At 40.0% G+C, this 21426-nt stretch overlaps 1 protein-coding gene across 3 annotated transcripts in view; it reads right to left on the minus strand.

Moving 5' to 3' along the window:
- Window positions 1-21426, minus strand: part of LOC137879978 (SH3 and PX domain-containing protein 2A-like) — a 53887-nt gene that overhangs the window by 15380 nt on the left and 17081 nt on the right. For 2 of the 3 annotated variants that reach the window (XM_068721023.1, XM_068721012.1), the window contains exons 4-7: window positions 20211-20287; window positions 19310-19401; window positions 12471-12502; window positions 4199-4327 (exon numbers count right to left, since the gene is read on the minus strand). In XM_068721023.1, the coding sequence (XP_068577124.1) occupies window positions 4199-4327; window positions 12471-12502; window positions 19310-19401; window positions 20211-20287 (330 nt within the window). Of the gene's footprint in view, window positions 1-4198; window positions 4328-12470; window positions 12503-19309; window positions 19402-19909; window positions 19925-20210; window positions 20288-21426 lie in introns of those variants that run through there. The other variant, XM_068721032.1, reaches the window with a different exon arrangement.

Below are 21426 nucleotides of genomic sequence, written 5' to 3' on the forward strand. Positions count from 1 at the left end.
CTGACCTTGCCTTTAATCCTACTGCGTATCTGAGAGAGAAAATGTGGAACCACCAGTATACATGCAATTTAGTTCAATTCAAAACATGCAGCTGTCATTGATACATGCAGCTGTCACACTTGCAGGAACCATTGATGCTAAAATCTGCAAAGTAATTTCAGTTCAACTACCTAAATATTATGGCAACACAACGTTTGGTGGTGGTATTATCTACAGAAGAAAGTCAGCTGGTCATTCTAGTAAATTGTAATATGTGCAGCTGAATATGAGGACCTAGGAGCACGTCCCAGATGAAACAATAAATACTGTAGACTGAAGACTTCAAGGATATACCCAGTTTATTACCTTTACCAAGGTTATGTATTCCCTGTTTGTTTTTGTCTATAGCTCAAAGAGTCTACAGCTTTGCTAGCAGCTCTGTGAGGCTGCACAGCAGTAGTTTTAGCTAGCTGCAAGCATGGCTAAAAACAGTAAAAAGAACTAAAATAATCTGATTCATAATAGTTATCTGGATCTGTGAAGTTGTTTTTTTTTTTTTTGCCATGACACACACACTGCCTTGTAAAATTTTATGGATAACTTTATAGTTTGCAGGAATAATCCTTTTAAAGAGTAACAGTAATTCTGCGCTCTTGGAGTAAACTCAAAAAGAATCTGCCTCTCTGAACATGGAGCTCCCGCTGAGCTGTACCCTGAGATCATTTTGCTTTTAGCCTGAAGACGGAGCGCTGAGACATTTATTGTACTTTTTTTCCACGTGAAGGTAGAGAAGACATCCTGCACATCCATCATGCCATGCTGAGGGCCAGACCTGCTTAATCTGCCAGGATTTGACTTCAGCAGTCTCTTTGGGCTTTCAGCCAGGGAGCCAATCATCAACTGCAGTTACAGTACCGCTGTTACCTTCCAGCTACTCTATGGCTCACATTTGTCAAACTTAAAATCATTAGTGTTTGTGAGGACAAAAAGGGCAATTTTATACAGATAAGATTACTGTGACCATTCAGGCTCTTGCTGAAATTTCACTCACTCCACCCTGCCAAAGTAAGCTGGGTGGAGCAGCAGATATATAATACATACTGTAGTGGGGAGCCTGAGGCACTGGCGGATGTGAGCTGGCCTCTCCAAAACAGACAGGTATTCCTGGAGTTTATTTGGCAGATTGTAATTCATAGAGGCTGATGTAGACTTGGAATGGAGACAAGTTAAACCCTGACTGGTCCACAGAGAGAGATTTTCTACACAGCACTGGGCACAACATGCCTAACGCTGCCCTTGAGGTGTAGGCAAACCAGCTGCAAATTATTTTTCCTTTCTTACATACTACTCCATGAAGGGGCAAAGTTTAAACAGAGCACTTCAACTGACCAACAATGCTGCTAGCTTAGCTTTGGTTAACATCTCTCCAATATAGTGTAAACTGAAGAGGCATCCTGGAGGATCCATTAAGCCATTATAATGAACCAACCTCTCTGAACCACTAACTTTGGCAGGAAATGGCTTTTTCCATTTTCTCCCTGAGTTTCTCATTGCACTACTCTCTCCTAGGGAGCCAGAATCTCCCCCTGGCAAACTCTCATAAAATAGACAAATAAAATAGCTGCAGAGGGACTGAGGACAGAATTTTTAAAAATTATTTTTAGTTTTTTGACAATATTTAATAGTAACTTCCTTAACATTTGCTCCTTGAGATTAAGCCATGCATTTATTTTCATCCGAGTATTATTCCTGAAAAACTGAATGCTACAACAGAACATCAAGCAGTCATTGGTCTACCCTGTTGATCTACCGCATACTGCACCTAGTTCAAAACCAACAGAAAACAATACAATGTACTGTATCAACTGAAACAAAGGCCAAGACACAAACCGTATCGTCAAGCCACTGCAATGGAAAATACTGCCTTGGCTCTGACCAGCAGGCTGGAAAAATGAGGAAAGCTGAGCTCTCTGATAGGGCTGACCTAGATTCACTGCCCTGTCAAAAGCATATATTATCTAATCCAAGGTAAGGAAAAGTCGATAACTTCACTGTGCAGCAGTCACAGCCAAAGTCCATGGTACAGTAGCTTTAACAGTAGGACTTCTGTAGAAGGACTGGGGTGAATGGCTACAATAATACAGAGCTGTAGTTTTCCATTTCTACAGTAGATCTGTCACTGTTACACTCTCATACATCACACCTTTGTGTAAAAAACCTCATCCAAAACCAGCCAGACGCACAATGCTGATACAAAATGACTTGGCAATATAACAGCATACAGATATATTCTACTCACCGGATCCAAAGACTCTGCAGGGGGACCCCAAAAGCCAGTTTAAATGTGATTGGCTTTCTAGGAAAATATGAAACTGTAGCTGAAGGCTCAATAAAAAATCCATACAAACCTTTTATCATTACATGTGTAATAGACACCTTTTAGTGCTTCTAATGCTTAGCTCTGTAATACACAGATCAATCTGTCAGAAACTATTAAAGGGTTTTGTATTTATCCTGCAAGGAAATGGATGCTGAATCAAATGAGCTCTGAAATCTTCTTAGCACACACCTGGTCTTGTTAGTTTTGGCAAAGGGATATGGAGTGATGTCACCCAGCCAAATGGAGCAGATTTAGCCAACTTCCATTGCAGGAGGTGTTGAGATTTCAGTTAAATGCTAGCTGTGCTGCTGGAAACAGTCTCCATAGCGAATTGGAGGGGTTGGGGGCTGTATTTACTTCAGATCTCTTTGAAAGTGTCCGTCAGTGTATAATAAAACTGTCAAATAGCCTTAGGATGTGTTTTAAGGAGCCTGGAGTCTACTGTTTTGCTTTTTAGAAACTTGTGAAAAATCCAACCAAACCAGAGATGAATGAATGAGCGTAAGTGAGAGTGGCAACATAATATAGTCTCTGCATCAGAGAAGAGGATGAAACAAAGCAACAATAACATGGAAACTAAGCTATGGTAATAAAACGAAAGCCTGGAAATCCTAACCATTGAAGTGCAAGAGTTTCACATTCTGCATGGATCATCAATACACACATCAACCACTGTAACTTTGCAAAGTGGTCAGCTGAAATACAAAAGTGAAGGGGCCTCTACTTAAAAGCACAGGACTATACAGTTCAACTTCATGGAGGAAAGCTCTCATATAAGGGCCCCTGATAAAAGGACTTCAAGGTGTTGGAATATCCGCCTCATTGTGGCTCCCCATTGGGTTGAAATCCTACTGGAGCAGGGAGTGAAAATAAATACATGAACCCGAAGGCAGGACACGTGACACTTCAAAGCAAGCTTACTCTACAGACCCTCTTCCTTAAGGCCAGTGTGGCATGGCGTTTCACTCACACCCATCATGAAACCCAAATCCAATTGCCTTCCTGGTCACCGTTTCCTCCGTCCCCATCCGCCCGCTGAAGAACACATGAGTCCCATTACTGTTTTACTGTCTCAGCGTACTGAATTACTGAACATTAAAGCTGAACGTCAGACCCTGTTACTGGCCCTATACTTCTCTGATCACTCAAATTTCCTTTAAAAATAAAAGTTATTAAAGGCATGTGCTCAGACCTGGGTGTCAGTGATAGTTGCCAGTTTTAGTATATTTATCTAAGACACATGATTTCATACTCATATTAACAGCACATAACATGAAACAATAATTAAGGTTTTTTTGTGTCTTCTGCCACACAGAATAAATGCAAGTACCGGGAGGCATTACAGCATGTTCCTAGAATATCATGAAGTGCTTTACGTCATCATGCTACGAACTCATTCAATATTAAATATTGTCAAACTGAGTCACATATCCTAAAACATGATCTTTGTCCTGTTTGCAAGCTCTTTCCAGAGGTTAAACAGCTGACTAAGGACTCTCTGCAGCTGGCATTTGAAAATCCGGCATGTCTTGCTGGCTTTTCATTTAAGTGAGGTGCAATAATTAATATGAGTCTGGAAGACATTCCTCTTGCTAGAGGCAACATTCTGGCCCCTGGCCTAAACCAACAGTGGGAAAAAACAGGGCTGACTGGAGGCCAAAGTGAGCCTCCAGATGGGGCTAAGCAACAGCTAGCTGGGGACAAAGGAGGTGAGAGGGTAGAGTTAGGGAGAAGGGCAGCATGTTTGAGGAACTATGGACTCAACCGTGAAAGTTTGTGTCTGAAATGCACACAACATGCACGCTGCCTTTTCCTGCTCAATGTGTCTTTGTTACTCACCACTCTCGCTCTTTTCAATGACGTCGACCACCTCGCCCGCTTGAAGGCTGATTTCTGCAGGCTCTTGCTTCTCGTAACTGGCCACCACCACATACTGATCCAGGAGCATGGGATCCGAAGCATCCAGACCTGGGGTTGATGGGAAAAAACATGCTGTCAGCCAGCTGCCAGCCATAGGTCCACGAGAACGACTGCTGGGCACTTGTTGTGCCATAGGCCACTTTGTCTGTAGAGCTCAGCCAATCACAATATTCACAGGGCTCAGTGCATCTTCCTGAGAGTCTAGCCATAGAGCTGCATCCCCCTCCAGCCCAACAACAAGGGCAATGGAGATGCTGAAAGATCCAAAAAGTTAGGGATCAAGCAGTCAAGTGCAGAAAATCCATTCTGTGTTACTGAAAGGGCCTCATCCTGATAGTCCGACAAAGCTGGGCCGGGTCAGTAGATGCCGGTAGGCACATTAACACAGTAGAAAGAGGAGCAGCAGTGAGAAAACAGAAGTAGCTGCAGGAGCTATAGAAAAGTAAGCCAAAGCCAGCTGAGGACAGGACAGTAGAGTGGGGGAAAGAAATGGTTTCCCCTGGAAAATAAACCATCTGCTTAAAAGCCTCCTTCTCCTCAGTTAGGGCTGGAGCTGGAGGAAGAGTAGGGGGTTGTGAACGCCAATCATAAGAGTCGGCACTAGAGGCCTTAAATAGAACCAGATGAAGGGGCTGGAGCTGTGCTCAGAGGGATGGCCCTCTGACTCAATGAAACACTAGAGCTCTCACTACAGCGTGCAACCCAGCCAATGGAAATCTTCCTTTCTGTACTTCACTGAGTTAACCATATAAACACCAGCAGTGAATTTGTTTTTTTCACAGTTCTGTCTTGCTTTCATAACTTGGTCTTGTCCACCACATAACCAGAGTTTGGTCACTCTAAGTAACTCCAGGAATCATAACCAGAGTTTGGTCACTCTAAGTAACTCCAGGAATGCCTTGTTTAAGACGCAAACATGTGATTTTATTTGTAATCACGTATAAAATGCCCGCTAAACATTACAAACATCTATAATATTTTTCGCCTGCATCAACTGAGCCCGGCTGAAGGCTTAATCGTGAAGAATCCTTCAAACAAGCATAGCTAAATGACCGAAAGCAGATCTAACAAGAGTCAGCTGGAATCCAGACACAACCACAGCTGACATTCAGTTCACACATTATGAAGGGCTTCGGCTGACCACTGAGTTCAAAGCTCCAGACAGAAAGGGAGCTACTGTCTGCAAACTTTAGATTATATCTGTTTACACTAATAACGCTGCTAGATACACAATTTACTTTTATGGCGTGTTTGAATAACAGTAAAGGATCTACAACCACAGTAGAGATTGCAAATTCCATTTATGGTCACATGCTGCTTTTACCAATCTCCATCAGGTGTAAAAGCAATATGTGGGTTCTTGACTCACAAAATCAACAATAATTTCAAGCAAAATAATGTCACATTTGTAAAAATGTGGTAAACAAAAAATATTGTTCCGTCCCAAGAATGGAAAATGAAAATAGTTCAGTGCAACAGATGGAAGATTTGAGCCTTAGATAAGGAACGATTGAGGCAACTTGGATTAAGCTGTCATTTCTCTAAAGAGCTGACTTGGCGACAATCCTTCAGACTGAAGATTCTCTCCCAGGATAATATTTTGATGTCAAGTTGGGAACAAAAATTAAATGTCAAGGGGCTCATAACTTATGAAGATGAATTCAGCACCATTAACATCTCAAATGTTAAATCTGCCAAAGAGTCTGACACTGGATTACTGTGGTTGGGCTGTGGTTTATGTCGCTTCATGTTATTTGTGCAAGATGTTTTGTCAAACCACAAAGTTGGGTGCAGAAACATTGGAAAGAACATATTATTCAAATACGGGGTATTGCCTTCTTGTTCTTCAAAGTGTATTAGGACAGCAACTACTTTAGTTCCAGCTAATATTTGTTTCGACACTATTCTTGGAAACGTGTGGTTGAGTTTCAACTCAAAGATCAATAAAAATGACATCAACAAGGAAATAATTAGACTGATTCAAAGTGAAAATATTACACAATATTTACTAGTAACTTGAAATTACTGTCAGTACTTATTGGTTTTATAAGTCAGTCTTTTTACTTTCATTAAGGATGTTTTCATGTGCTTTTTTTCCCACTTTATAACATTTTAAAAGGCATTTTTTAGATATCGCATATTTTTGTATGCAGGAGGAAAATTTGACATGTGTAAAGACCTTTGATCTTGACTTGTCTTGATGTACAGATTTATTAGTACGAACCATAGTTACTGAGTGCAATTTAAATTAGCTACTCTTTACTTTGAAGTAATTTCCCCTCTATTTAAACCACAAACCTGAAGATTTTGTCTGAACCTGTGCTTACTTAGTACAACATTTTTAATAAATCTGCTATCCTGGACATTGTCCTATAAAACACACACACACACACACACACACACACACACACACACACACACACACACACACACACACACTCGTCAACGATATAATTTCAAGACAGATGGATATAAAACTCAGCAGGTCATGATCTCATAAAACCATAATCTATGTAAAATTATGTGAATGGAGCTTTCTACTACAAACAATTAACTACTGCTGTGAAAGAACTGTAATTCTGAGACCTGAGGTGAGTGAGTAAAGACCTTCTTTGCAAAGTCAATATGCCTGGAAAACAAAAGCAAATATTTCAGCCTCATTCAGGAAATGAAATGTTTTGCAACAGCAAGAAGACAGAGCCAGAACAAGAAAAACATGTGTGAGAAAGATGAGAAACAATCCTGTGAGTCTTGGACAGGAAAGGTCTCATTTCAAATGAACTGTGTAACGAGAGCTACAAAATAAATAGTATAAAATGAGCTACATTAATTACTGTGTACAAATCAAGGCGACAATGAACTGCATTAGACCAGTAAAGTTACGGTACTTCAATTATTCACTCCCTGAAAAAAGGTGATTTCATAGTATTCAGTAATATAGAGCAGTGATTTCAAACCATGATTACCACTAAAGTTGCCAGGATGTATGTGGAAAGAGTGTGAGTAGCTCAACTAATTTGAAAAAATAGAAATTACGATTTTATTAAAAAATAAAAACAGTACCTAAAAAACAGTTGGTAAAAAAAGAAAGTACATGAAAACTATGAGCAACGGTACAAATAGTTCAAAGTAATGGATAGATGGTTGAAAAGTCTAGTGTCTGCAATTCTAAGTGGTATTTGTACGAATACAAGCTGAGCCAAAACAACATTTACATTGATGTTTGTATTGTATGATACAAATACTGTAAAATTGGAATAAACATATTTGGAACATGATGGGTGCTGTTGCTGAAGGGGCACTTGAGTTCACCTGATAGGGCTGTGGGGGTACGTCTGATAAAACAAGGCTGGGAACTTTGTGTGTGTGTGAACCTGTGTTTGTGTTAATATGCATCTGCACAATGTAGATCTTATGTATTCATGATACATAAGTATGTATTCATGAGCTCTGAAAAGAAAAGTATTTTCTTCTTGGCTTCCATCAGATAGCCCCATTAGCCACTCTCTGTGTTTATATCTCTACTCGCTCAGATTTATACATGTGCTTCCTGCTCCCACCCTTGCACTCCCAGACGTCCTAACTCCATCCAACCCCCACCCCCACCCCAACTCACCCATCATCAGCTCCATCCAAAGATGATGACAGTGAGGAACTTTGCAATAATTCATCACCAAGAGGAGGAAACCAGGGAGTCTAGTCTACCCATTTAAACCAAGGAATTTTTCTTCGTGAGAGATTTTTCAGGATCAAGCATTTTGGTTGATAGCATAGTTGGCACTGGCCTTCATGTCTTACTGCCATATTTTGAACTCTGGGGTAACTTTATGAGAGCAGATCTGGGTTCAGAGCAGTACAATTTGGCAAAGTGCAATGCTTTTGTTTGCCTTTTCAGCAGCAGATGTGCAGTTGGATTAGAAAAGGACACAGGACTGCTGTTCAATGTAGTGCAGATGTACTCATGTCATTGAATCAGTATGTGGCCCTGAGGGAGAAGAGGCAGACCACAAACAAATAGTACAGAAACCTTCAACAAAATCATCTTGCAGTAAGACAGCTTTCACAATGCTTCTAAAATCGGTTGAATATCTTAATTATGTTCACTTCCTCTGCTGAGTATTTTAGGTCTAGATAAAAGTGTATATGTCATAGAAGTCAAAAGAAAGTTGCATTAGACAAAAAGAGCATTTTCAAATATAGCCGAGGTTTTGAAAAATATGAAACCTACATTGTTTACATCTTGCATCCACCAAGTGTAACCGGGGTGCATATACGTCTTTGTGCACATACACACAGGTTACAGTTAGTTGTGTGTATAAAACAGGGACACACTCTTAAAAGCATCACTCCACAGCTCTACTAGAGGTAATAAACTCCACAGGGTACCTGTGACTTCAGTAGTTACCATTACACATGATACTGCAGAGAAAAATGGTTTCCAAAAAGTCTAGAATCAGAGGCAAACTGCTGATAAAGCAGTTCTCCAATCCTCCAAATCATTATGTTTTCCAGGTGAAAATCTGATGCCTTTAACACAACTAGTATGTGAAGCCAAAGCAAACATCAAAGAACAATGTAACTTATATCTTTGACTGGCCCTTTACAAAATTACAAAATACTTATACAAACAAACATATCTGATCTTATTTATTGCAGAACATTTTCTGGCTTGAACGTGGTGTTTTCAGCAAAAAGCTTAAGTGCTGCCTCCAGGGTGGGAGTCCACTGTGACAAATGGTCACTTATCAGAAACAGAGAGGCCTGTATTGGATCTGCTCTCGACTGGTGGGGGTGGAGCTTCGACCCAGCATAGTTAAGTTGTAACTTCAGGGGGAAAAAAACAACATCTTTACACTGATGTTACAGCTGTAGCCATACAATTAACAGCAATATCTATGAAAAATAGTATTGTTTTCAAAAAGGTGTAAGATTATAGTTAAATCCGGTTCAACCCACAATATTATTCTTTGGGCTACTGTGAGAATCATTGTACATTGTACCTAGAAGATGGGGAGCTGTTCATTGAGAAAGAAGCTGGTGAAACAGTGTACGCTTGTTAAAGTGATTTGGAAGTGCTCATTTGCCTTAATGATTTCCTATGCCAGTTTAAAATCTTATCCATCTGCAAATACAAACAAACACACAGAACTCTTGACCCACCCCACCATCTAACTTGTGAACACACTAACCCTTTTCCTCCCAACGAGCATACGTATAGCCACATACAGTATCTAAACCCCCACATAGACACAACCTCATGCACACACACACACACACACACACACACACACACACACACACACACACACCCTACAGGCCCCCAGAGACCCGCAGCTCAAATAAAGACAGCAAGTCTGCACACATAAACACACTCCCTCAGTCCGTGTGCAACACTGAAATGGTTTCCACTTGCCACGTAAACCTCCTCTCCTCTCCAGCAGCTTTTCACATGCACTAAACCCCTGAAAGGGTTTTTTTCTCTCCTGTTCAATTTCTAACTGTGTTCTGCTCATCTCACTTTCTTTTTGAATAAGATTAGAATTGATGATTTAAAGATGATCTGAATCTCCTGAACCTCAACACCCCGTAGGCAGAAGTTGATCCTAAAATCGGAGTTAATTTGATTCAGATTGTTTTCTTTTACCTATGAAACCTTTCCCCTGCTCTTTCTCTCCCATGTATGGATAAAGTGTTATGTATTTCATCACCACGGTATCTAGTCGAAAGATGTTTCCTTCAGGGTTTTGGTTATGGCAGCATGTCTTCTTATCAGTCCTAGTTATCTGACAGTGATTTATACTGACGAGCCCGCTATCGGCAGTCAATCCTGACAACTCCATTATGTGTTAGACAGAAGATAGTATGTCTTTCTTTGAAATGTTTGTAGATAGTGGCCTGGCTACGGTGCTGAGTCAATAATGCAGACTGCCTCAACCTCATACTGGTTGTGTGAGAAGTCACAGTTTGAAGACAATAAATTAGATATGGGCCAGAATCTTACTGAAAAAATATGACTGATGAAATACCTTAGTATATACACACATGATTCCCTTTTAAATTACTTTTTTTCTCCCATTGATCTCCATCACCTATCAGTACAAAACTAATTTCTAACGAAGAGTATCAAAAACAATGAAAAGTTAGATAAGATAGGACTTTATTCGTCTGGAGGGAGACAAAAAAGTCAAACAATTACGACGTTGCCAATATCGTCATGACAAGAAGATAGTGAGAGCTGGGAGTGTGTCAACTGAAGAGATTCATCTAATTTCTTCTGCTTGCCAGGTAAACAGAGTTCCTAGTTAAACCTCTAACTGCGAGCAGTTTTGTGGTAAAGGGCTACATTCTCCTGTTTAGAGGCAGGGGCTCAGTAAACTCTTATGGAGACCTGCACCATGTAATTATGGAAACCATAAGCTGCAGCTACAGCACAAATTCACCACAGATCCACTGCACTTTATCTGCTGTCCTGCTTTAAAAGAGAGAGATCAATCTTTCAGCTGCGTTAACCGCTAATGTCCAGCATAGGGACTGTAGTGAAGGTTTAGAGATCAAGTATGCAGGGCTTGTACAGTACGTGAATAGTAAATCATCATGCACACCAGACATTAAGTGTGTTATTATTGTTTCCACCGGTCGACTTGATCCCATCGAATGATTTATTGTAAGCATAAATGCATGTGCATCTTAGAAACTGCCTAGGAAATAACATATTTACTATCAAACCCAACCATTCAGAATGAAACAGCTGCAACCGTGCATGCAAACGTCAGGCACTATATGACAAACTTTCCAGGCAGCAGATATGAATATGACTGGAAACCAATCTAATATCTTGCACAGACTGAATGTAGGTTACGCGACACACACACACACACACACAGCTGAAATAAGACACATTTTTCCATTTTGTTATGTAGCTGGAATTCCGTGTTACGTAAAGCCTCAATACCATGGAACATATAATGAAATTAGGTTGGGGTCTTATTTCGTTTGGTGGCAACTCCGGCACAGCTTTTCCTCAAAGTGCATCGCCCACAGAAAAATTAACTTACAGGTCATTTACAGACTTCCATTGCCCAGCTATGTCATACATATCTGTGGCAGATTGCAGGAAGGATGGCCACAGCAACTTTGCATCTGATTGCACGGCTAGTGTGTAATTTAGTAATTTGTGCGGGTATTCTGAGACTGCATGCATGCAAGTGCCCGCACACACAAATACGCAACACTTGCACAGCTGTTCACGAAACCCTTCTCATGCCTTTCCTGCTGCCTCCCACGCCTGTATCCCCCTGCTCAGCTGAGTCACTTGGACTTTATGTCTTCTGTCCTTCTCTCACATACAAACATGAAGCCAACAGCAAAGCAAACTTACAGATGCACAAACAGGTGGTCTCTCCCACCTAACACTGTTTTCTTAACTATTTCATTACCATACAGAAGTCTTTGGTCAGGTTGTGTGTGTTTTTGAAGATCATGTACTCTTGAAAAAGAACTCAACCGCCATTTTGGTATTGCACTCTTATGATATTGTGGATGAAAATGAATTAAATTAATAATCCAGCAGAGCCAGAGATGTCATCTTTTGTATTACAAACGATAGGGCTGCAACTAGCAATCACTTTGATTATCAATTAATCTTCAGATTATTTTCTCAACTCATTTTTTATTCTGTCAAATGTTTTTTTAAACTGTGGCAAAATGCCATTTCGCAGACCTCATTGTACGGTCTTACAAATATTTGACTGTCATGTGTGATAACAAAACACAGCAAATCTGTTCATTTGAGAAGCTGAAGCAAAAACTATTTGACATTCTTGCCTGAAAAATAACATTTAAAATAGTTGGTGATTAATTTTCTGTTGATCGACTTATCAATTAATAGATTAATTGTGGCAGCTCTTTTCCAAACATTCTTCTTTGTCAAAACCAGGTGATGAAACCTGGTACATTACAACATGACTGCCGGAGATTCGGGTGAGTTATGCTAGCAGTGGCTAATGTAGCCTCAAGGTGCTAGCCTCAAGCAGAGATGAGGAGCGGACTACAGATGTCCCCCAGATATTTTTCATTCTCAAACTTGTAGTCAAAATCACAATATCATTCAAGTAATCAGTAAATACAATGAAGGCACAATACAAATGCATGGATACTGACCAACCAAGGTAAAATTATTTCAGATTCTTACCTGATTTACGTTTACCGGAGCCTCCGCAGTCTCTGGAAAGGAAGCAACACCAGAGGAGCATGGTCAGTATGAGTGTGTGTGCAAGAGAGGTCAGAGCATTAATATGACTTGATCAATCCAGTGACTGGTTACAGCGGAATCTCTGCCTGGGACCATCCGAATGCAGTTGGCACACAAGTACCAGCCAAACCCTTGTTGAGAATGCATGCAGAACTTGACCCACTACCAGAGGGAGGGAGACAGGGCGGGATACAACACACGGGTGTGTGTGGATGACTACAGTAAGTGTTTCAAGGACAGTAACAAAACCAATCAGAGCTTTTAGCTAATATGTACTGCCTTGCATGTATGTATTTGTTCAAATAGCAGACATGTTGTGCATATGAAGGCGACGCAGCTGCCTATATATAACAGAGCAGCATTTATTTACTCGACAACAGTATCATATCCCCTTAATAAGTCCCATTCATGTTTAGATGTGAAAGCGCCTTTCTGTTCCAAAGCCTGGACAGTAACAAAAGGATGGGCACTAGTGTCAATGAACCCGCTCTGTGCTTTCACACTCATCAGAGTCACAGAGCATCAATTTGTCACCGACTCTGACTGTGTGCACATTTACTGTACACGTCTGTGTGCTCCTCTTTTTGGTTCGGTTTCTTATCATTTAGACTAATAACGGGTTATTTTGCAGAGGTGTAAACCTGTCACTGTTGTTGGATCTATTCAGCCAGAGAAAATATGAAGCTAGTATTTTAGTTTGACAGAAATTAGTAATTTAGAATGGATACAAAGTATGAATACATTTAAATCCGCTTATTGAAGTGTTGTCAGTTCAATTTTAATGCTCATGCTTCATTTACTCTAATGCACTTGCATAAGTGATGATGCTTCACATAATTACTTAATCCTGTTTGATAAGAATTTGTTATACAATGGAAATGCATAAACATTTCAAAACAGGCCAACATTTCAGAATCTGGGTTTGTGTGTGGTTCGTAGCTTGTTGGCTGACTGCATGTCCTCGTGTAGTTAACTGAGCTGCAGAGAGAGCTCACTGAGGAGAAGCTGAAGTTTGACACAGATGCGAACGGACACCTGGCTCTCTGAAGAGGCCAGCAGCAGGACCGGAGCCATGGCCGGTTATGGATATGAGTAAATGTTTGGATAAACCTCGTCCAACATTTGCCAGGTTACAGCTTGTTAATCAACTCTCTGTGTTGCATTCATTCCAGTTAACTAGAAATAGTTGAATTTTAACTATATTGCAATTTCTGTCTCGTCCCATTTTTAACCAAACACTGTATTCCTCTGTTACTTAAGATAAAGTCATTTTTGGCACAAGGCTTCTCTGTTTCCAGATGCATGAACAAGTTATGAGATATTTCCAATCACACATGTAATAGCTTACAGCTCAGTTCAGCGTCACTACTTACTCAATTTTGAAATAAAACAACAAATTAAATTTGATTGTGACACTGTAAAATTGTTTATATTGGATCTTCAAGTAATGTTCATACTGTGGAAATTAATTTCATAACCTTTATATCTTAAATATTCATGCCGAGCCAACATAAATAGGTTAGTAGTTTATTAAAAAATAAGCATAGTCTAAGCAGATGATGCCCGTAGTATCACTTTAGCAGATCAGAGGCGAAACCAAATATGTTTTAAACTCAAACAACGCACACATCACAGACGCTGTGAGTAGTTCACCGATTCTTTTCAGGACAGAAAAATAAGCTGGGTGATTTCTTAAAGAAAGCTTGGGAATAAATTACAGTATGTTTATGGTAATGGATTCAGATACTGTTCACATCAAGACAGTTTAAGACAAATGAATTGTAATGCATGTTAAACATATCTGAAGTATTTCATGAAGTGTTTATTTTGTCAAAATCTGGTAGGGTGGAGATGAAACTGAGGGAAGCACTATACTTTAGAGGGTTGGGGAGAAACAATGGGGATAAAGTGGATGCTTGACCTGCCCTGCTAGCTTGCGACCCTTAGCACAGAGCTGGAATAATATTCTTCCCAGGAGGAGAGCGAGCCCCCGATTTTGGCTCAGTGCACTTTCCTTCTATCTCCAGCAGAATCGAATAAATGAAGGGAAGGTAAGGAGAGCATGTCCTAACACTATTACATGCTTAAGACTTTGCGGCCATGTTTTTAGGGGTACATTTAGTTACCCAATAGAGAGTCACAGAAGTTGGGAGATAGTCTTCACAGTTTTGGTTTCATTACGTACACTCCCATGCCAGGAGACGCATTGGGCTGAACACGTCATTAAAAATCAGAGCCCACGAGAGTCCATTCTAAGCTTGAGTTGAGAATAACCATCTGTTTGCACATAACTGCAGCTCACTCTTTGTAGGTGGGCCTATTAGAAATGGAATGTGTGAGACATCAGTCCTTTGCTCACATTTCTCAGCCAAGTCAAAGGACTGAAGCGTCTGCCCTGCTTCATGTGTACGTTACACAGGCACTCCTGCCTGACCTGAGATTAACCTCTGCAGGACTGACCTCCAGCTCTGGGGGCAACAGGTCGACGTCATTGAACAGATAATCATTGTGATTATGAGCAGAGGTCTGATATGCACACAGAAAGGGTGTAGTAGGTGGATTTTTTTTGTGTATTTAAGAAACAAAATTATGCATCTTATTTAATCCTCACAAGAGAACACACACAAGCACAGTAAACTTGTGATAACAGGTCCAACTCCCCAGCGAAGCTCAGTCATGATTCTAGTGATGCCAGCCTAAAGGAATGTTAGCTTGACCACATATCAACCACTAATAACTTCCCTTATGGTTAAACACGCATGTAAAATGAAGCTTTAGGCTTTAAACAAAAAAGACTTTAAAACAACGTTTTTGTCTCTCATATAAATTAAGAAGCACAATTGAGTAAGTACGTGTTTACAAATTCACAATGTGGGGACTTTCCTCCCATTTAGGGACAAAATGATAAATAGATAAGATATAAGATAAACCATTAAATTTTAGAGTTAAAACGTGTTTTTTGGTAAAAGTTGGTTAGAAATAATGTGAGACTTTGGAATATTTAAGGAGGTTTGCTTGAGTGTCAGTTTTGTAATCTCTAGTGGGGATCTTTTTTGGTTTCCAAAGTCAGGGTTAGCATTGGGGTTAATCATGTAGCGGTTATGATCAAGGGCAAGGCTACAATACATTTCCATGAAATGAAGGTAAGTCAGCACAATGTGACTTGTATGGCAGCTTTAGGGGTGTTGGTTTTGCCATAGAAAACATCTCACGAACGTGCACCTCGTCATGAGGTGGCAGCAATTGACAGGCTGAAATTAGTGATTAAGATAAATTAGGTAAGAGAGTTTGGTGAATCAGATTCTCTTGTATGATCAAACCTCACAGAAAACAGATTTAGGAGGAGAACATAGCCTTAAATGGACTGGATGTATGCACAGGAAGTACAGTCCAGGAAGTACTGATATTTTCCAGGGTTTTTTTTTTCAGGAAAGGTAAATTTCCCTCTGTGGATCGAGGTCTTAATTTTGATTTTTTTTTTTGTATGGCAAGTCAGTATAGTATATAGTATAGTCCCCACTGGGTCCCATATGCTCAAACTCCTAAGTCTCAACATAGATGTAGCGCTTAAGTCTGTTAGACTACAGTACAACTGAACAAACCAACCTTCAGAGTAACCAATGAGGCCTCCCATCAACATGTCAGCAAGGCATAAACAGATTAATAAAAGATATGTTTTAACCTGAGATGTGATTGTATGAAAAGTAAAATGTTATTTAAAATGGAGATGATGGATATGTGCATTTATTTACGAGTATTATTCATAATTATGCCTTTGCCCTTGACCAAGTTGCTTGCCTAAGATCTGCAGATGGTCTCCAGGCGCTACGCTGTGGCTGCAAAATGTAAATAGTTAGAATGGATCAAATGCAGAGGACATATTTCCCCATGGGGACTGATAAAGTGTGACTATCTCTTGCCACTCTAAAAATATACATGTAGTACAAAGCCACAGCTACAAAGTCACATTGCAGTAAAATATATTCATCAGTGAACAAGCAATACATGGGCTGGGATTGACGGCACATATTATCTCAGCAACATCTGAACGAGGTAGAAATCACCTTCGCTTGTTGCAAAAAGTTCAAATGCCCAGTTTCAAATCTGGATAATTGTCAAACCAGCATGACAAAATGACTGATGACCGAAACTTATAGTACTTATTCGATAAACTCTATAATTAAATATTCTCTGCATGTGCTCTTCTTCACAGTAATTTGATGTGCCAATCAGGACTGTAAGAAACGAAAGACGTGTTGCTATTATCTAATATGTATTATAACTATTATTCTAAATTTGTCACCAAGTTTCTTTAAAAAAAATCCCTTTTCTTAGCTTTCAGGCTTTCAGCCTTCAGGCCACTGAAACTACCATAAGAGAAGACATCATTATTTGAATTTACAGTTCACTACTATGTGAACACATTCATGTGAACTAAGCATCACTTTGTATCCAAAAGATTTATAACCACTGTCTGCCACAATGGTTTAAATTATTTTAGCATTTCAATTGTAGATTATCAGGTGTCTGAGAAATATTCAGTTACGTCCTTTTGATACTGATGTTTGATGATACTGATGTAGACATTTTAACAACGTTCCACATGGGCAAAAGCAGTACAGTTCTATATACAGTATCTTTCATGGAAGGTTCACAAAGCCACACACGATGTAATCTATTTATTAATATAAATCTAAAAAGGCCAATCAAACATTAAAAATAGGGTTAAGACACTGGCTACCTGTAAGAGCTCGCATCCAGTTTAAGACTCTGGTGCTAGCCTACAGGGCAGTGAAAGGAGCAGCTCCTTCCTATCTCCAGGCCATGGTCAAGCCCTACACCCCCGCCCGACCGCTTCGCTCTGCTGCCTCGGGGCGATTGGTCGCCCCGTCGCTCAGAGGTCCTGGCGGCCGATCGACCCGGTCACGGCTGTTTTCTGTCCTGGCCCCACAGTGGTGGAATGAACTTCCCACTGATGTCAGGACAGCGGAGTCGCTGCCCATCTTTCGGCGCAGGCTGAAAACCCACCTCTTTAGGAAGTGCTACCCTGAGCCTTCCACTTAGCACTTATTGTATTCATACTAGCTTGTTGCACTTATTGTATTTGTATTACTTATAGCACTAACTGTTTTTCTTGTTTCTGCACTGTACTTTGGCTCTGAGTTATGCTCTGCTTCATGCTCTTAGATGCTTGTTTGGAAAAGGAAATGTACTTATGACTTCTGGTGACTAGTAGTTCTTTTGATTATCAATGTTGAATGCACTTATTGTAAGTCGCTTTGGATAAAAGCGTCTGCTAAATGACTGTAATGTAATGTAATGTAAAGACATGTTGACTATGAACAACAACTCAGGCGTTTATCAATTTTGTAGCACAACAGCACAAACACACACGACCTCTGCCTCCTATCAGTATAGTGAGATAATGTCTGGCATCCATCAAAAGTCGAGAGGAACGGCTCACAACTTTGCCAGCTTATTGCATGGCTCCCTCTTGTGATGGAGCAACATCGCATCCATTTATTTATTTCAATCTGTGCTGTGACATCTGTTGACCATTAGATGGCAGTAGCAGATGAGGGCTTGACAAACAACATTACCTAGCTGCTTCTGCTAACAATGGCAGAAATACCAGTAAAATGTCCCTGAATCGTGTTTCATGATGGACAAAATGTTACCAGTATGATTTGCCTCATTATTAATCAAGTAATTGTAATAGAGACGTATTGGATTGATTGGATACAAGTTTAATTTCTTTTTACTGCCTGTACTCGTCATGTTTCAGTGACTGGGACTTCAGAACAAATAATTTATCATTATCACATGAGCAGAAAAGCTCTTTTTCTTTATGCTATTTTTAATTTATTTACAAAAATGTGATTGACTTTATTTTGGTGGTAAACAATTTAACAAGGACAATAAATAGAGAGTTTCTTCACCGTACCTCACACATTGCAATTTAATGGCATCACAAGATTACATTTTTTGTGATATTGTGAGTTTGTATGAAAAAAAGAAAAGAAAAGAATAACAACCTATAAATCATTTAGAAATGTTCCAGATCCTCAGGAGTGAACTGAGTACTTGGGTGGCATGGCTTTTAGACCTCAACATCTCAATACAAATTGAGATCCTCCAAGACTGGAGGAGGATCTTACTTTGAAGTGGGATTAACATGAGTGGGCAGTTAGGGTTAGAGGTGGTGGGCCTGGTGGTAGTGGAGAGACCACTTATGAGGTTACCACATGTTTCTCCTTGAGCGTGTTGGGAAGTGTACAAAGAAAAAAACAAAAAGAGTTTAAAATTGAGGAAAATACTATCACAGACACACTTCAATTGTACACAAACTGAAACAAACAAATATAATTTCATCTGAAATTAATCATGCAGCCACTGTAATTACTCCCACTCTGACTTTGAAGTGAGTATGACAGATAACTAGCATGAGAGTCTTATCTGTGCTGAGACTTGAACTCAGCTGCACTCTCGTGACACCACTGATCCGTATGCATTTGTTTCAGGGATCGGGTGTCACCTCCCAGAAATCATTATTAATAAAACACAGTGTCTCTCAACCAGCATCCATTAATCATCCCCGAGACACAGCAAAGTCTCCGGATCAGGACGGGTCAGCGCTGTCCCAGCTGCTGAACCACACTGTAGCCAGTGTTCACAACCCACCAAAGGGCAAGGTTTGGTATCGAACAGCTCACGTAACGAGATGATGCTAATGCTTAATAATAGCTTTTGATCTTAAGTGTGCGGTCATAATTACTCACTCTGTGGGAGGGTTGACGTCCTCTGACTTGGTCTCAAAGAACTTAAGGACCTCCTCACTTTGAGAAATAGGGGAGGGAAGCTTCATCAGAGCCTGCGGGGAAGAAGGACAAAAACACATATTAAAAACATTGCAGGTGTTGGTAAAAGTGCTGTAGTTTGGTTTGAATGGCAATGAGTAACAAGTTTATCACACTGAGTCATTGTACAGTCAGATGAGAAGACCAGGCGGAGAGCTGAAGGGTGTGGAGGGGAAGGAAGAAGGCCCTGAGCCCAGAGGGAGGGTTAAAATGAAGGGAAATACACAGAGGTGATATTGTATAACAATCGCCTGTCTCAGCTGCATGGGCTTTCAAAATGAGAAACTTCAGCCCACTGCACCTGAATCAGAGAAGACACCCTTGAAGGAACTATATTAAAAAGAAATATTTAAGCTTCTTGCTTTCGCAGCAAATCTCGCTTTGTTTCTGTAAATGAAAACTGCACTTGCACCACATTCATATCTCCAACCTAATGAATATAAGAGAGTCAGGTAGCCATCTGCACTCACTACTACACTTTAAGTCTGCTGATTCATTCTTATTCTTTGGATTCTGTCTTACCCCTGTGTGCCCCCATTTCCCTTGTTTCCTTTATAGGCTGCCTATTTACATTGGTGACGGGAAATGACCAGTGCAGATAGAGCCGTTGCTTTCCTGTTGAGGCTGGTGGGGGAGATAAATGTTGAGACCTGCCTTGAAAACACTGTGGAAAATGTTCAGGGAGTAGAGCATTGACGTGGATAAAATTCTCTTCCAACCAACATAAGTAGTGAACATTTACTTTCTGAGAAGGTGTATTGTGTTTACAGCAGACAATGTGATACTAAATACGACAATATGAGACATACAGCCTTTGTCTTACTTTGCAGTAATTATCAAGGTGCTTCAGCCTTTTGACAGCGACATCTCTGATGTGACTTCGGCGAAACAAGACTTTACCTGAAGAAAAAAACAGAGCACCGTCAGTTGAACATAAAAATCTCAAAACACAAAAAAATTGAAAAATCTAAATGTAAGATTATCAAACGCACTTATTAAAAGGCTTGCTATTTGTTATGCTTTTTTTTTTAAACCAGCACGTCATTAGAGATCCCTTATAGATATATGTATGTATGTGCGTGTGTGGATATGTATGTATGTATATATATATATATATATATTAATTTGATGTATTGAAATGCAGGATGTATATTTCACACATGACTAAAACTAAAAAAACACCAGCATTTATTAGAGCCTCTCAGGAGATGGAAGTTTACACACAGAGGCTGTATCTTGACTCAATAATTAATTCATATGTTGTCAGCATAAAGTCCAGCTGTAGGAAGTAAGTGTGTTTCCCTTTGACATGACATACTAAAGAAAAAGTAGCATACATTGCATACATGTTTTACACTTTTTAAAATACAGGCTTGATTGTAAAAGCAGAAAAACTCCAAAAGTTCTGACCCATACATTGATGTCAGCAGTAGCAAAAAGCTACTCATCCTCACATTATAACTCTTAGGCAACTGTCTGCTATGTCAAATAAATACACAAGGTAGCACTAAACAGTAAGTGGTGCATGCTGTTTGATATGTGTAAGGGAAGACAGTTCACCCCATGTTGGGCTTACAGAGACTTGAGCAGTACAGCTTGTGTAACAAAGGAGCTCTTCACTGCTCTCCTCTGCTCCGGCCCACAATGAATTTATTACATTAGACAAAGCCCTCTCTGCTTTCCTCCTACTGCCACGGTAGACCACAATTTGATTTAGCTTGGGTGGAGTATGGCAGTTAATCAAACAATAAGGAAAAATTTAATGAGGTCTTTGTGAGGTCGGAATGTTTGAAGAGTGGAAACCACTCCCATACTACATCAAACATATTAATCGGCAAACAAGCTTTATGATGGCAGGTTTGTTTCCTTTGCTATTTTTATAGCCTTGCACTCAGTGTGAAATAATCTTCTTCAATTGATTAAGGTGCAGGACTCGAGATCTGGAGGATTCTAATTGCCTCTCAACGGCTCTCATAGCTATCAGTGCTAACAGTGAAAACTATGGCCAAAGTGCTGACAGAGCTAACAGTGTTTACCTG

This window comes from Cebidichthys violaceus, unplaced genomic scaffold (assembly GCF_023349555.1).
Source record: "Cebidichthys violaceus isolate CVI_PGR_0920_01 unplaced genomic scaffold, fCebVio1.0.p SCAF_10, whole genome shotgun sequence".
NCBI classification, from domain to species: domain Eukaryota; kingdom Metazoa; phylum Chordata; class Actinopteri; order Perciformes; family Stichaeidae; genus Cebidichthys; species Cebidichthys violaceus.